The sequence below is a fragment of the Colletotrichum tamarilloi genome (genome assembly GCF_030869305.1).
Source record: "Colletotrichum tamarilloi strain Tom-12 chromosome Unknown Scaffold_172.1, whole genome shotgun sequence".
NCBI classification, from domain to species: domain Eukaryota; kingdom Fungi; phylum Ascomycota; class Sordariomycetes; order Glomerellales; family Glomerellaceae; genus Colletotrichum; species Colletotrichum tamarilloi.
In genome coordinates this window covers 1-15089 of record NW_026849555.1, presented here as the reverse complement: position 1 = coordinate 15089, position 15089 = coordinate 1, and the positions used below count along the sequence as shown (strand labels likewise).

Here is a 15089-nt window from a genome sequence, read left to right as displayed (position 1 = left end):
AAGGAAAGAAGAGGAGTCACGGGACGCCAGTGAAGGCGCGCTTTCCTTGTCTTGCTCTCCCTTAGGTTCAGGTCCCTGCTGGACCGGGAAGGAACTCTAAATCATCGTGAAGAGAAGACAAAATGAAGGCAGGCGTGATCGTGATTTGGTGGGTCATGCTGCTCAAGTGCCTCCCATTCGTTTGTCTTTCATTTCCCTCGTTCTTTCCTAAATCCAACATCTCCCGTCATCCAACATCTAATGGAAGAGTACGTACTCCTTACCTCTGACCATCTCCAATGTCTGACTCTGACTCTGACTCTGCTGCTCATCTTCCATTCCCTCCGGTCTCCTCTTCTCCCACACACACACACACACACAAAATCACACAAACGCACACACACCTTTTCCCTCCCGCTCCATCGAAGGATTCGGCCGTGATGCAACATTGCTCAATCGCCCCCATCCAACTCTCCACAGACCAAACCCCAACACAGACAGCCAAGACCTCCTGGACGTATGAGGCGCAAACTTTTTCTGCACTCGCTCCAACCTAACCCTTTTTCGCGGCCCTGACTAAGGTAACTTTTTTTTCGTTCCTTGCTGGCTCCGTTTGGCGTTGGTTCTCACTTCTCACAGTGCACACTATCGCCGCAATCGAACCCCCGTTGCTATTCCTAGCGTTCCAACCAGCTTATTCTTGGCCCTCAACTCCATCCGTTTCTTACACTGCTCCGACAGCGCAACATCACAGCTATCGCTACCACTGCAACGGAGCCGTTCAGAACTGTATGGCGACAAAGGCCAGCCATGACTGAGTAATCGAGAGTCGTTTTCCAACGGGTCTACTACGTGCCATTCGTTTCACTGTTTCCTATTCTGGTCTGCTACAGCGCAACCTGCACCATGCCCGAAACCATAGAGTACAGACACCAAGACAAGAGAGATGGAAGCGTGTGACACGTTTTGTGCGACCAAACGGAGACCGTCGTCACTTTCTCCTACGCATACCGACCCGAAATGAAATCCATTCATGGAGACAAGAGGGTGTTCGGCCGGCGACTCCCAGTGGATTCGACATGATGCGCGTTAACTTGGATCCCGCCTCATATCGCATTCCACTTTGCCGCACTGGGACATGCCGGGAGACGGACGCTTGACCCATGGACCACGGTTCATCATTACAAACGCCAACCGACCTCTTCCCCATCCAGATCCCGCGCCAGTAGGGAGCTTGCTACCTAGCTGAGAAGCCGGCTGCATGGGGTGATCCATCATGTGCCGGAGTGAAGGCCGTCTCCCGCACGCGTGGAATTCCGTAGTGGGCATAGACCAGGCGCAGGCTACGCTTCCTCTCCCTTGCCAACGAACGCCATCGTATGCAATATCCCAACATGGTCCGCGCCCTCGTAATCCTCGTGGTCCCTAGCTTTCCCTAGCTTTCCCTAGCTCTCTCTCGGGATCGTACTTCGCCAACCACCATGGGCATGGGCATGGAACAAACACCCTGGTCTCCTCGACCCCCTTGTCTGCCGCCTTTTCTCGTGCTACTCGCAAGTTGCATGGTATCCGTATCGAGGCACGCCGCACGCTCTTCTACTCTCCCCGCTAGAAAGCTCTAGCTGCCATCTAGCAAATCTAGCTCCCATGTAGCATACCTCCCTCTGGTCTCCTCACCATGCTCATCCTGTCCTCTTCCCCGACGCCGACCCCGCATCATTGATTCCGACCTCCCCACGCATCCATCAGAAACAGTTCTGGCCTCCATTGGCCAGCCTGCCCACACTAATCATCACGCTTCTCACTGCAGCGTTCCATCATGGGAGATGATCGCTTTCGAAACCATGAGCATGTCGGTGCCATCCCGGTCACTCTGGACCTCGATACCGGTGCTCTTTGTTTTTGTCTCTCTCAACTCCTTCGAAACCACCTTATCCACCTGCTCCATGTTGGTGAACTCTTGGCACCGACGCGATGGACGGTCTGATGATTCGCCAACCTGCATGGCTATCGATGGCTTGCCCAACTATATGAAGAAGCTTTGTGTCCCCCTCTTCATCCCATTCTGTTGAACTCAACCAGTCGTGCCTCATCCTCTCATCTCTTCTTCCTCCTTTACCTCTCTCTTGATCACCGACATCATCTTCAACCACCTCAGTCCCTCATACACTTGACCGTGTCTTAGAGAGCCAACAAACGCAGACAGACATCCACCATGTCGACGTCGACTGCGCAGCCCGCCGACCCCGTCGCCAAGGGCGTGCTGGCCACGGCCAAGCAGTCCTTGAAGGACCTCTTCATCTGGAGACAGCGTACCGTTGTTGTTAGTCCAACTGGCGAGACGCACACAGAATGGCAAGATCCCGACCCAATCAAGAACCCCATTAGCCTCATGGCCCAGCTCAGCCCTCGCGACTGGCTCTTCTTCCTCTGCGGTTTCTGCGCCTGGACCGCCGATGCTTTTGACTTCCACGCCTTGTCTATCCAGACCACTAAGCTGGCCAAGTACTACGACCGCTCGAAGACGGATATCACCACTGCCATCACCCTGACTCTGCTTCTCCGTTCCGTCGGCGCCGCCTTCTTCGGTCTGGCCGGTGACAAGTATGGTCGCAAGTGGCCCATGGTTCTCAACATGATCATCCTTGGTCTTTTGCAGATTGCCACCATTTACAGCAAGACTTTCCAGCAATTCTTGGCTGTGCGCAGTTTGTTCGGTCTCTTCATGGGAGGTGTCTACGGCAACGCCATTGCCATGGCTCTTGAGCACTGCCCGTATGTCAATCAATCTTCTGCCTTTCGTCACTAGCTCGCTAACAGATTCCCAGCTCCAACGCTCGTGGTTTGATGTCCGGTATCCTCCAACAGGGCTACTCATTCGGCTACGTCCTCGCCGCTTGCGCCAACCTCGGTGTCGGTGGTGGCACCGAGACCTGGAAGACGGTCTTCTGGATCGCTGCCGGTATCTCCATCGCCGTCGGTCTTGTCCGCATTGCTTTCCCCGAGTCCCAGCAGTTCCTCGAGGCCAAGGCCCACGGAAAGAAGTCGGCCTCACCCGGCGCCTTCTGGCGCGAGACCAAGAAGATGCTGGCCCAGGAGTGGAAGATGTGTGTCTACTGCATCATCCTCATGACCTGGTTCAACTACTACTCCCACACCTCGCAAGACTCGTACACGACCTTCATGATTGCTCAGAAGGAGATGGACAACGCTGGTGCTTCCCGCGCCTCCATTCTCATGAAGGCTGGCGCTTGCGTTGGTGGCACCATCATTGGCTACCTGTCCCAGTTCGTCGGTCGTCGCCGTGCCATTATCGTCTCTGCTCTCATCTCTGCCTGCCTCATCCCCGCCTGGATCCTTCCACAGGGCGAGCGCAGCCTGAGTGCTAGCGGTTTCTTCATGCAGTTCTTCGTCCAGGGTGCCTGGGGTGTCATTCCCATCCACCTCAACGAGCTTTCGCCCCCGGCCTTCCGCTCCTCTTTCCCAGGTATCACCTACCAGCTGGGTAACATGATTTCGTCCCCGTCTGCACAGATTGTCAACGCCATCTCCGAGAAGACCTTTGTCAGAGCCCCCTCAGGCCACAGCGTCGAGGCCTACGGACCTGTCATGGGTATCGCCACGGCCATCATCGCCATGGGCATTGTCGTCACCACCATGTTCGGACCCGAGCGTCGCGGCCGCAGCTTCGAGCACGCCGTCGCCGGTGTGCAAGGTGAGGCCGTCGAGACCAAGGAGATTGACGACCACGACGAGGAGAAGGGTAGCATCAGGGCCTCCAACGTCGAGGACACCCGCAAGGAGTAAGATCGGTCGCTGCCGGGCTCAGCGATAGACGTACAACACTTTTGTGAAGTACAACTGGAATGATTTGGAATTACGGTACACAGGTACAGGAAGGAGGCCGGGCATAGGCCTCCAATGGCTGTGATGCCATACACAATACCCCATGGGAAGCGCCACGGCGCGAATGAATGAATATAAAGATTGATACCATTTTCAAAAAAGTCCCCCTGTCTTACCGCACTCGCCCGTGACGATCAGCACATGTGTGCGACATGTTGTTTCAAATCACGACATTTCTTCGCTCGTGTGGACAAGCTTTCCGCCAAGCCGCTGGCTGAGTATCGGCGTCGCTGGGCGTTGAAGCTTGCGAGTGCTTGTTTTCTTTTGCATTTCATGGGAAATTAGTCATCCATGGTGCTAGACCCGATGGAGGGCGGAACCGGTCCAGACTAGTGCCCGGGACCCACTTATCCCGCTCTATCTTCTATTGCCGCGTGAGCAGTAACCGGCGGTCGGCTACTTGCCTTCTCAAGAAGTCAGATTGACAGTCGGCGTCTTGAGACGGCGATGGTCACTCTCGATTTGCTCAAAGAAGCCTCAACAATGATTGCTTTGGCTTGGCTGGGTTTTCTTTAGGTTGTGCAGCTGTTCTGGCTTGGTCTACTGCCTGAGCCCATACTCCCTTAGGTTCAGGGCTAGAGTGCTTCACAGCGAAGTCCCTTGCAACCCTGGCAAACGGTTGAATTCTCACGTCAAGGCAAGGGTTTTTTGCCGTTGGAATTAAGAGATTATACAGAGCCCTTGATCCGAGTTTTTATCAGATCACTACAGCCAGACGTATATCACTACCTTATATTCTCTCAATTGTATGGCCAACCCCCCGGGATGGATCATGTATGAGATTTTTCCCGCGTTGCAGTCTCACATCTCTCCCTTTCCCCGACATCTCCAGACTCCACGTTTTCTAGAAATATGCAATGCAGGGTTTTTTGGTCAGGCGGCCAGGCCTTCTCCGTCTGGGGTTCGTCCAGTCTGTGCGGTGAGACATTTGCGATCAGCGATGCCGCGATGTTGGAAGCAGTCTCGTACGTTGTGCAGTGGGCGCCAAACGTCGCGATGGGGCCGGTTGGGTTGGTTCATTGGGGCACCGTTTTATTGGCGTCCGTTGTGGAGGCCCTGGATGTTGCTCGCTTTAGTGTGTCCTCCGTACATACAGGTTTATACCCACCCGCTCCAGATTTCTCCAAGAGTTTTTTCAATGGGGGCACCCCGCTCATATTCTTTTCCCCTCATTTACCCTGTTGCGCAGAGATGTTTTGTTCGGACTCGCTCCAGCTTGGGCGCTGAGATTTGACATGGTTCCAGACCCAGCTACCCCGTATAGTGTATACTAAGTCAAAACCGTCAATGTCAGGGTTGAGATAGAGGGTCTAGTGGATCTGGGGGGAAAGACGCGTGCGTGGTGCGCGGAGAGAACACCGGTGCCTTCTTTGAGCTGAGCCCAAGGTTGTGGGCGTGGGGTAGGGGAAGACTTCCGGTTAGTGAAGTGTTCATGTACGAAGTTGGCAAGGTTGGAAGAGATTTTGATCTGACTCCATCGCGAACCCGAGGACTTGGCAACCTTTCCACTTTTCTCTTCTTCCCTTTCTTTCTTTTCTGGGATCTAAATTTCTTGATGCGAGGAATCCTCCTCGGATGTTGTCCGTTCCGCCCAGGCCCTAATATCACAACCCGACCCGGGTCTTATGTATACCTGCGGCGCAAAAAAAACCCAGTCTCTTTTCGGGATTTATTTACTTATACGGGTTTGGTATCGACATCCTTCCCGTTGACCGGGGTCCTCCGCTGCGCTACGCCGCTGGATCTGTGCCGCTGTATGAATGGCCGGTTGTAGGATGCGCTTGAGATGCGTGGAATGATGGAGCCGGCGGTGGGCTGATTCCGGGTTCCGGACGAGCGGGATAGCATGGGGGGGTTTTTGTTTTCTTTGAGCATTCCTCTGCCCTAGTTTCACAGTATTGCTTAGCGATAATGTCGACTGTTCAAAGAATATTGGCGAAGCGCAAGGCGTGACGCTGCCGGATCTGCTCCCAAAGGCCCTCCTAACAATACCTTTGTCTCTGAGGCCACCGAGCTGCTGTGAATATGGTCTCTAAGTTCTCGCTGGACTGAGAAGTCGTTACTAAATACAAGCCGACTTCCATAAGAAATAGCATTTTCCGCACGTAATGATATCACCAAAAATGAAAGACTACGACTGACAACTCCAGAGTCAGAGCCATTCTGCATTTAGGTACTACTTGGGAGGGGCGAGATAATCCGGCAAGACGTATAAAATGGTAATCTAAATTTAGCCCGTTCAACTGAGGACTCGCCCACGAGCGAATACAGCCCCGATGAGGTCAGATGAAGAGATTATCGGGTCCACTCTGGTCGAGTGTTGGTGTTAACCCTTACCTTGGCGTACCCTAGCCGTATCATTTCGTCTCGAGCTTTTAAAGCTCGGCTTGGACGACTTCCAGTCCAGCGCCAGCAAGGTCTGCGTACGCCATATACTGAGCGAATGGCAAGCCCGTTGGCCTCGGGGCCTGAGCGGCTAAGTAGTAACAGAACCGCGAAACGTAGGATGCAAGGTTGGAGACCTCGCCCGCAACAGCCGCTCCTCGTTCCTGGTCCATCTCTCTATCGGCGACGACATCACGAGCAATTTCAAAGAGATGGTCCAATGAAATGATCGCCGCCGGTGCGGCGAGAACAGCATCGACCATTGCTCCTGTGGTGCGTACAACATCCGCGGGACCCGTGACGACGAGGGATCGGAATCTCGTGTTGTGAAGTTGGTTCTGCACAAGGTCATTGAAGACGATGAGGGAACCAACTCTTATGATAGTAGTCAATTTTGAAAGCCTACGTATTGCCGCATCCTCGATCGGGGCATTGTCCATGGCTAGGTCGGCTATCATGGCAGAACCTTCATCGAGGACGAGGAGACTCGTCGAAACTTTGCTGTACGGGTTGTCTTCTGCCGGAAGCAAGACCTCACAGTAGTCGACGTACGCTGCCATTAATTTGGTCGTGCTGCCTATGATGTGGCCCAGATGATAGATCTCCTGGCCGAAGGTCCGGCCCGCTGGCTTGTTGGATCTGGTTGATGTAGGCGACGTAGGTGCTGTGCTGGTCGATGTGACAGATGCAGCCGATGAGACTGAAGTCACTGAGGTATCGCTTCGGTGAGAGTTGGGTTGTTGTTCTTGTCGGGCCATGAACGTGTTCGACGATTCGGAAACAGCTCCAGCCGTACCCATGTGACTTTTCTCCTGTCCTTCAAACGATTGAGCCCGCGACCTGGATTGCTTTGAGCCAAGACAAGTTTGCAAAGCCTCCCAGTTGTCAGCGGCAAGGAATGCTTGGACTTCCGCCTCATGAGCGGCGAACGGAGCCTCTTGATTGGCGATCTTGTAGATTACCGTGTAGGACATGGCGGGAATCCAGCATACCAGATCGAGGTAGGTCACATCTGATATTCCAATGTCGTTTAGGATGTCAGAGATGACGGGGATGTGAATCCTTGTATCCAGAAGACCGATCGCACTGTCAGCGAGGTCGATGAGAACGGTGAGCAAGGCGTCGACGACGACCTGGACGGTGGATAGCATGGTGACGCCGACGATCCCAACGAGCTCTTTCAGCACCGCTTCAACCGTCATAGACGAGAATCCCTCGGCCAAGCTTTTGAGCTGAGCATATGCATCCGAGAGAGTCTGGCCCTCCTTCTCAAGCGCGTCAAGAAGATCGTTGATGGCCTGATGCGACGCATCCCGTGCCATTTTGGGCGTCGCCCCGACGATTGTTAGATTCGCGCCATGGTTCTTGTAGTGGGTCATCATCATCTGAGATCCCGAGGTGTGGCCCTTTGCAGGATTCGAGGCGCTTGCTCCTGTCGGTTGTGAGGCCTTGCTGCCGAGCATCTTTGAACAGTCCGGGATACCCGCCCAGTTCTTGACTTTCTCCTCGGCGTTGGCCATCTGCACATCAAACATAGACTTGGTAGTCTGGATGGAGGCTACCTGGCTGCTCAGCCACTGCCTCGTCATGTTGCAAAGGATCTTCTTGGTCCGTTCGATATCATCCCAATCATAGAGAAACTCGACGAAGGACATGACCTTCTTGATGCCAGTCTTGATGGCGTTGAAGATCCACTCCGCCGCCCCGACAATGGCTTCGACCGAGGTCAATGCGGCGCGGTAGACTTTGCCGGAGATGGTGGCTACGAAGTGCCATGCTTCAGTGGCATCGTCCTTGATGATGTCGATGACATGATCCACGTCGGATTTGAGCCAGCGGAACAGGTCGCCGGCCGCGATGGCTACATCATGTCCCAGGCTGTCGACCGAGGACGAGGACGTGTAAAGCGTGTGTGGTATCACGCTCATACAAGATCTTGGTGTGACTGTGGGCTTGACGAGTCCATACGTTGTGCCGAGTTTGCTGAGGCTGTTCGCGACGTTGGCCATATCATTCGACGATACAGTCTCCCCTACGAGAGTGGTCCACGTAGGCGTGCCCCTAATGCCACCAGAGACCGTGTTGGTTGGTACTTTGGCGTCCCGGAGGGCTCCTTCGCTACTGAGAGCTGCTACCGTCTGGAACGACTTCTCCATCGGATTGATGGTAATCTCGGCCTCTCCATTGTTGCAAGTTACCTTCATGAGAGTGCCGTTGATGCTGTCTTGCAGTGCCTCAACAACTGTCAAGCTCCCGGTCGCATCCGTAACCACCGTGACAGGTGCCGGCCCAAGAACGTAGTAGATCCCGTTCATGTACACGGGTGTGCGAGAGCTGGTAGAAATCGACAAATTGACGCCAGTGGTCGGAAGTTCGTGTTCATCCAGAACTTGGATCGTAGTCGTGTACGACTTGAACTGAAGCGGCTTGGTCTTAGTCCCCGTGGCCTCGAGCTTGATCTCATCCACAGCCCACAACTTTGCGTCCGTGCCAGTGGCCTGCGTCAATCTCTCAAGCTTGCCGGAACCTGATGTGAAGATTGCATTGCCGCCGTCGCTGCGGTTGAGGTACGGCGTCATCTGCTCCACGCCGAACACGATTGGCACAGGGACACTCCAGGCCTTCTGGTTGTTGAGCTGGCTGGATGGGCAGGAGAGGTAGTACACATCGTTGCTGGCATTCTTGCCCCAGATCGTCGTCACACCTCTATGCGTCATGGCTGCAAGCTCTGTGGTGCCCGAAAGTACGTTACTCTCAAGCAATTGTGTGGCCACTGACCCTTCAGTCTGGCATTCAGCTGGGAAATAGAAGAGAGTCGAGTTGCTGACAGCGAACAAGTCCGTTGTTCCGTCTGGAGACGCGAGGGAACCGGATCTGCGAGCGGCGGCGATGGCAGATGCCTGCGTCTCTGTCGGCAACTTGAGGCGACACGGCAACGGAGGTCCGTCACCGAAGGCGTTTTCAATAGGCACGTAGACAAGCTGGGCCGAGTCGCCGGCGGTTCCCAGGGTGTACACCCCGTCAACAAACCCGTAGGCCGCTCTGCCCACGCAACTCTGATAGTAGCCCGTCTGAATGTCGACCGGAAGACCATGCAAGGTCCAGGATCTACCGGACGTCTTATGGGGGTTGACGTAGTAGCGAGCAATGTCCTTGTCTGCCTTATTCGACGAGCGGTCGATGTCGACAATGATGTGCTGCCGGCTTCCCTGAGGCTCAGCGAACATGACGCGGACAATGTTGATAGACTCCGAACCAGCATGGCCTTCTGCATCAAAGTCGATTGTAGACCACTGAGGCTTCGCCGTCCAGGATGTGTCGGAACTGGAGTTGCAGAGAGAGAGCAAGAGCTTGTCCGAACCCCCCTCGGACACCACCAGAGCCATTCCAATGGTGCCGTCTGTGACGCTCTGTCCCACATCAAAAGTGCGTACTGATGTGGAAGCAGACGAGAGGGGCGAGAGAGGCATGCGGACCCAGCCGGTCTTGGTGGTGCGGCTCTGCTCCATGATCACATTGAAGACGTTGTCCGTGCTCAGCGAGAAGAGTAGGGAGTGGCCGTCGTCAGTTTGGAGAGCTTCGAACTTTGCTGTAGGAGCCACGATCTCTCCCTGAATGTAGTTCTGAATGAGATCGGTCGTATGGGCCATGGAGTATGCCGGCGGACCGGTGGCTTCAGGAAGCTTCGGTGCGGGTCTCGTCGGAGGATTGTCCGACGAAGGGTCGGTAACTGGGGCATCTGCCCGAGGCGGCGGCTGGGAAGGCTCGGCTGGCGCCGTGTAGGTGATGTCGCAGATCAAGTCTTGGTGGTTGGAGAATCTGGCTGATGTGTACGTGAATACCTTGCCCCCAGGGAACACGAAATTGTTAGTCGGAGGAAATTTGATACTCTCCAGGTCCAGACTGGCCAGCTGTGTAACCTCGGCCTTGATGTCCTTCAAATGGTCGGTGATTCCTGCGTATAAGTTTCCCCAATAATTTGGTTCGGCGGACTGCGAATTGTCTTGTTTCTGAAACTTATCCTTGTCACGATCGATACTCAGCTGGCCAGTGTGGTCCACAGACAAGTCGTAGGTGTCGGTGATGGTGACGTCGTATGCATTCAGTGGTGACTGTGTGATACCTTCACACATCAATGAGACAACGACCCACAATCGTTGGCTGATGGTGATGATACTCCCATTGACCTTTACCTCACAATAGTAGTGAGGGACGACTTCGATGCTGTCATAAAATCGACCCCACATCTCTGAGTTCTCGCATTTCACATCGGGATAGCCCTCGGCCGACCAAGTAATGTCAATAATCCATTCGCCGTTATCAGGGGTTCGCACATCTCTGGTTTGTGGCCATTGACCAGGAGAAAACTGTATCACTTGTTTCCAGTTGCCCAGGTAATCGTCATAATCGATGTGAACTTTAGAGGTGAGGCAAGACTTCCGGGCAGACGGCAGAATGATGTTCATCAACTGCTCGGCGAATACACTTCGCTTGATGGCAATAACACCACTTTGGCTCTTCACCTCCCCGGGCTGGACCCAGTTCCAGTGCCAGTGGGGATCCGAGACTGCCGGAGCACTGTGGCAGTTCGTCATGCAGAGATGGTCGAGGGTCGCTGCGGCAGCCTGTTCGGGAGTCGGATTGTTGACGACGCAAGCATTGGAGTCCTTGTACCGGCTGATGCCCACTTCAACCGAAGTCACCTGGAGTGTGGAAGGATCTGGATGGTCTTCAGCAACGGCGGCAACTGCAAGAATCGGTTGTCCGTAGCTCTTGGCTGCTTTGCTGTAGAGGTCGACGAAGTTCTTCTGCAGGATTTCTAGGGCGGGGGAACCGACTGGAATCCCCACGAAATTGGGTGTGCTTTGATCGGCAGCAGTTTCTAGATCCATAAGAGTTTGTTGAAGGCTGTAAGACTTGCTGGGAGGAAGATAGTTGAATTGAGACTTGAGGTTTCCCATAAGCTCTGGGCGGTGATTAAAGTAGGGTGTCTCGAGGCCCCAGTCAAGGCTCTTATTGAGGATGTTGACGTCCGTCTCGATATACCACGGCGATCCAGAGGGCTGGTTCCAGACGTTCCAACGTCCGTTTGCGGATGGTCCTTCGCTTGTCGTATTCTGAATAACCTGAAACTCGGAGCAAAACATTCGGAAGAGAGACTTGCCGTCACTCTTGCCGAGCTCCAGGATTGGAGGAAGCTCCTTGGGCATTACGCCTGGGGGCACACCAATGCGAATCTTCACGCCAACGACGAAGTTGTTTCGAGTGAGCTCTTCAATTCGAGGGTCATTCGGCGATGCACCATCCAGGATCTCAAACGGGTTGACCCCGTCTGTCCTCTTCAACAGTTCATCGAGACTGATCTGGGTTGTGGCGTTTCCGTTATTCGAGTCCTGTGGCGGCTATGTAAGCAGTTGGTCGATAATATTGATCTCCCACCTGGCATTTTGCCATAATTTTTCATCTGGGAATACTTACTGAGATATAGCAAATATAGTTAACTGGCTGGTTACTTTCCCAGAGATATTCCAACAAGCCAGAGTTAATGCTGGCTTGAGTTGTGCTGACCACGAAATCATATCCGTATTTGAGGTCTGTAAGGTTAGAGTTGTTGACGTCCATTGCTAATAGCTTGAATAAGCGAATATGGTACTACAAAATAGTTGATCTGATTGAGAGATGGCAAAGAAGTCTTTCTTATTATTTGCTCACGACATGCATGGAAAATCGTCTTCTTATACGCCATTATAATCACCTTACTTATGTGGCACTGTCTTTCACAAACACCCGTCAAGCTCTCATGCCCTGCTTATCACCATGTATGCGGTCGCCACCACTTAGATACCAGATTCTCTGTCCATAACTCGGCTGGAAGCAGCCTCTTGCACCGATTTGGCTTGGATACTCGCTCATCCCTACTAGCGAGTTCAGCTGTATTAGCCACAAACTTAAATCAAGTTCATACCTCGCCACCGACGGCTTGCCTACGACTCCAAGGTCGCAAATTCAGTGTCAATATTTAAAAGTTTATCGGGTGAAAACTCTTCTTCTTCTGAGCAACTAGTTGGTATGTCGTAGTTTTCGCTTCAACACCACTGGACTTTCCAAAAAGCACTTGAACCACCACCAATTTGTGGCTGTTGTGCCTTCGGTCAATGAGTCGCGACCTGCAACAAAAAGCCATGGTAGCAGGTAAATCTATGCAAGTCTTTACCTTTTCTCAACTAAAGGCAGATACCTAAACTCACACTGTGAATCGTGATGTGATTCACTTCACATGATGAGACGCCCGTTTTGCCACAGCAGATTCCCATGGCGGCTTTTCCCAGACCACAAGCACATGTTAGACACTTTGAGGCGTCAGACGATCTGAGGCTAGCCGCTAAAGCCTAGGGCATAGGTATGCACGTATGCTAAGGTTATTTTGGAGCTGAAGGAACTGCCAAGACCGATCATTCATTAGGGCAGCCATGTCTCGTAGGTGGCAGAATTCCAAGACAGCACGGCGTTCTTGCCCATGTCCCCAGCTGCACAACCCCGCTGCAAATGACATGCGGTGAGGCCTTCTCGGTCGCCGCCACATATCCGTAGTGTACGTTAGACAGCTTGTCATCATTGTCGGATCTGCGTATTTCTGAGACAGAAGGAGATCTCAATAACGCACGCATACCATCGAGAGGAGGCGAGAGAAATGAGCCGGCCCCATTCCCAGACATGGAATAGAAAGTTACTTCATGTTCCACAGAACCCAGAACGACGGGAAATATTGCTGCCTCGCGGAACCAGCCGTGAAACGAATCTATCACCCCGCAATGGCGGCTGTTCTAGACGTAGTCTATAACTCAAACGTGGAGACTTTGGCTAGGGATTTGGGAGGGCCTTGCGCCACTGATCGACAAGTGCGCCTCGAGAAATCCTCAGCGCCCGTCCGGGCGACTAAAATGTCTCACCAGCATTTAGCAGCTGCTCGACAAGTTCAAATCCCCTTCAATTTGCAAAAAACAAGGGCAGAGAATGGAATCCATCTCTATTAGCTTTGTCGTCCCTAGCCAACGTTCTAAAGTTCTCAATGCCGAAGACATATTCCTGTACGCATCCGCTTGGTGTCATCGTGCATTGATCCCTAAGAGAGCCATGAGAGAGCCACCTCAATTTATTGATAAAACCATGCAGTTCCGATATCGATGAAACATCCACTACCTTATATCAGCTCAATCCGTTGAGTCTCGCATCAATTTTGATTGTAATCTGACTGCAACGAACACATCCTCCGTGCCAACAACTCATTTTACCTTGATAGATTGTAAAGAGCCAGCTACCTTCGGTTTCAGGCCTGAAAACTATTTGTCGGCGGACTTCACACTGATAAATATGGCACAAGAGACACAGAGGCTGTGCTATTGACGCAGTAGTATCATTTACCTGGTAAAGCCATATTTAATTAACTTTACTTCCGGCCCCAAACCAGATATCTGTCTCAAGCGAGCAGAAACAGATCTTTGCCAACTGAAAGTCAAAGCGCTTCCAAGTGCCAAAGTTCCACTATTGACGATAAGGACAGGACCAAGCCGGCTGCCGGATGAACTCGAGATCGAAAAATGTGTTCAAAGCCGCTTGTTGGAAAGTTGTCCAGTTGAAAAAAATGATTATCCCATCGGTCGACCTATCTGTCAATAGGTATACGACATACGGAAGAAGCTCACAGAGGCCAACTGCTGTTAGGGTCTAGAAGATGCATTGCTGAAATCTGCCTCTTCCCTCGAAGTGGACTCTCAGCGCTCTATAAATACCTGAGCTACTCCTTTGTTGCCTAGTCCTCCTCCTGCTGCCCCTTATGCTATCCCCTATCTAGGCAGAGCCTGACACTATCTGTACACGTGATTCTAGTCGATTTCAATCATTGCAGATTAATATCGAAACATTGCGATTCTCTCGCTTAATTTGGTCGGAAGTCCCGTCCCGTTGCCTCGTTGAATACCAATGCACTGACTGGGAGTGCAAAAGCAAAGAATCCATAAAATTACTCAGCGAAGACGTTCTTTATGGTCTGATCCCTAGGCAACTTGGTTCTCGTACCTGAATGATCCTGGAACTTGTTGAATGCCAGGGCGGTTTCAGACTCCACGCAGCTGACGGCGCCCGTCATTCAACCCTTCTCTTTGATGCTGACACGAGTCATCGCCAAGATGGAGATAATGGGTCTGCCTTTCTGTGATCCGTTCCCGAAGCCGAGCTGGATTAGCGGCTTCACTTAATAGCGGCTCGGTTTTAAAGTCAGCAGGTTGCTCGCAAAGCCCTACAGGTTTAAAGTTCAGAGTGGAACAACAGAGTCATACAGCATGCCATGACCCGTTCATCCCGTCGGGTTTTCAATCAATTTGATACCATCCTTTCCTCATCTGAAGTTTATCGAGAGCTGCGGAAAATTCGCTGAATTCAATCCAAGTACATAAGTAAGCTTAATCGCAGCTCATTCGTCTCAAAAAAAGCAAAATCATCATCATCAACAATACCATACACCGAGCCTGTCAATTTCACTTCCAACCAGTCAACATGAAGTTCATTCTCCTCCTCGCTTCCGCCGGAGCCGCCATGGCTTTTGTCGAGTGCCGTAAGTCAACATACCCACTTCCTGGCACCCCCCTGTTTCTGGCACCCACAAAAACGCGAAAATCCACCACAACCCAATGCCCACCCCCAACCTCCTTTTATCACAACATTTTCAATTCGCGTCCAAATGGGCTCATCTTTTGCACATGTCTTCTTCTATATATAATGCCTCAATATACCGAAGATCAGCTTCGTCAGGCTCTCGAGGA

General features: G+C 52.5%; 4 protein-coding genes across 4 annotated transcripts, besides 1 other annotated feature; 1 reads left to right on the top strand and 3 right to left on the bottom strand.

The window, feature by feature from the left end:
• Positions 1-1216: 1216 nt before the first annotated feature.
• CTAM01_15661 (uncharacterized protein) lies at positions 1217-1375 on the bottom strand (the record flags this gene model as incomplete). Its single annotated transcript, XM_060531655.1, has 1 exon — positions 1217-1375. One exon carries the CDS (start codon positions 1373-1375, stop codon positions 1217-1219), a length of 159 nt encoding a protein of 52 aa, XP_060373753.1.
• A 405-nt stretch (positions 1376-1780) lies between these two features.
• On the bottom strand, positions 1781-1984 carry CTAM01_15660 (uncharacterized protein; the record flags this gene model as incomplete). Its single annotated transcript, XM_060531654.1, has 1 exon — positions 1781-1984. One exon carries the CDS (start codon positions 1982-1984, stop codon positions 1781-1783), a length of 204 nt encoding a protein of 67 aa, XP_060373752.1.
• Positions 1799-3786, top strand: CTAM01_15659 (major facilitator superfamily transporter; the record flags this gene model as incomplete). The annotated part of the gene is made up of 3 exons (XM_060531653.1): positions 1799-1927; positions 2165-2754; positions 2808-3786. The coding sequence occupies 3 exons, from the start codon at positions 1799-1801 to the stop codon at positions 3784-3786; spliced, it is 1698 nt and encodes a 565-aa protein (XP_060373751.1).
• A 2474-nt stretch (positions 3787-6260) lies between these two features.
• On the bottom strand, positions 6261-11892 carry CTAM01_15658 (uncharacterized protein; the record flags this gene model as incomplete). Its single annotated transcript, XM_060531652.1, has 2 exons — positions 6261-11663; positions 11749-11892. 2 exons carry the CDS (start codon positions 11890-11892, stop codon positions 6261-6263), a joined length of 5547 nt encoding a protein of 1848 aa, XP_060373750.1.
• Positions 11893-14823: 2931 nt separating this feature from the next.
• Positions 14824-14880: a sequence feature (Short protein (CTAM01_15657, KAK1475211.1) was converted to a misc_feature.).
• Positions 14881-15089: the final 209 nt, after the last annotated feature.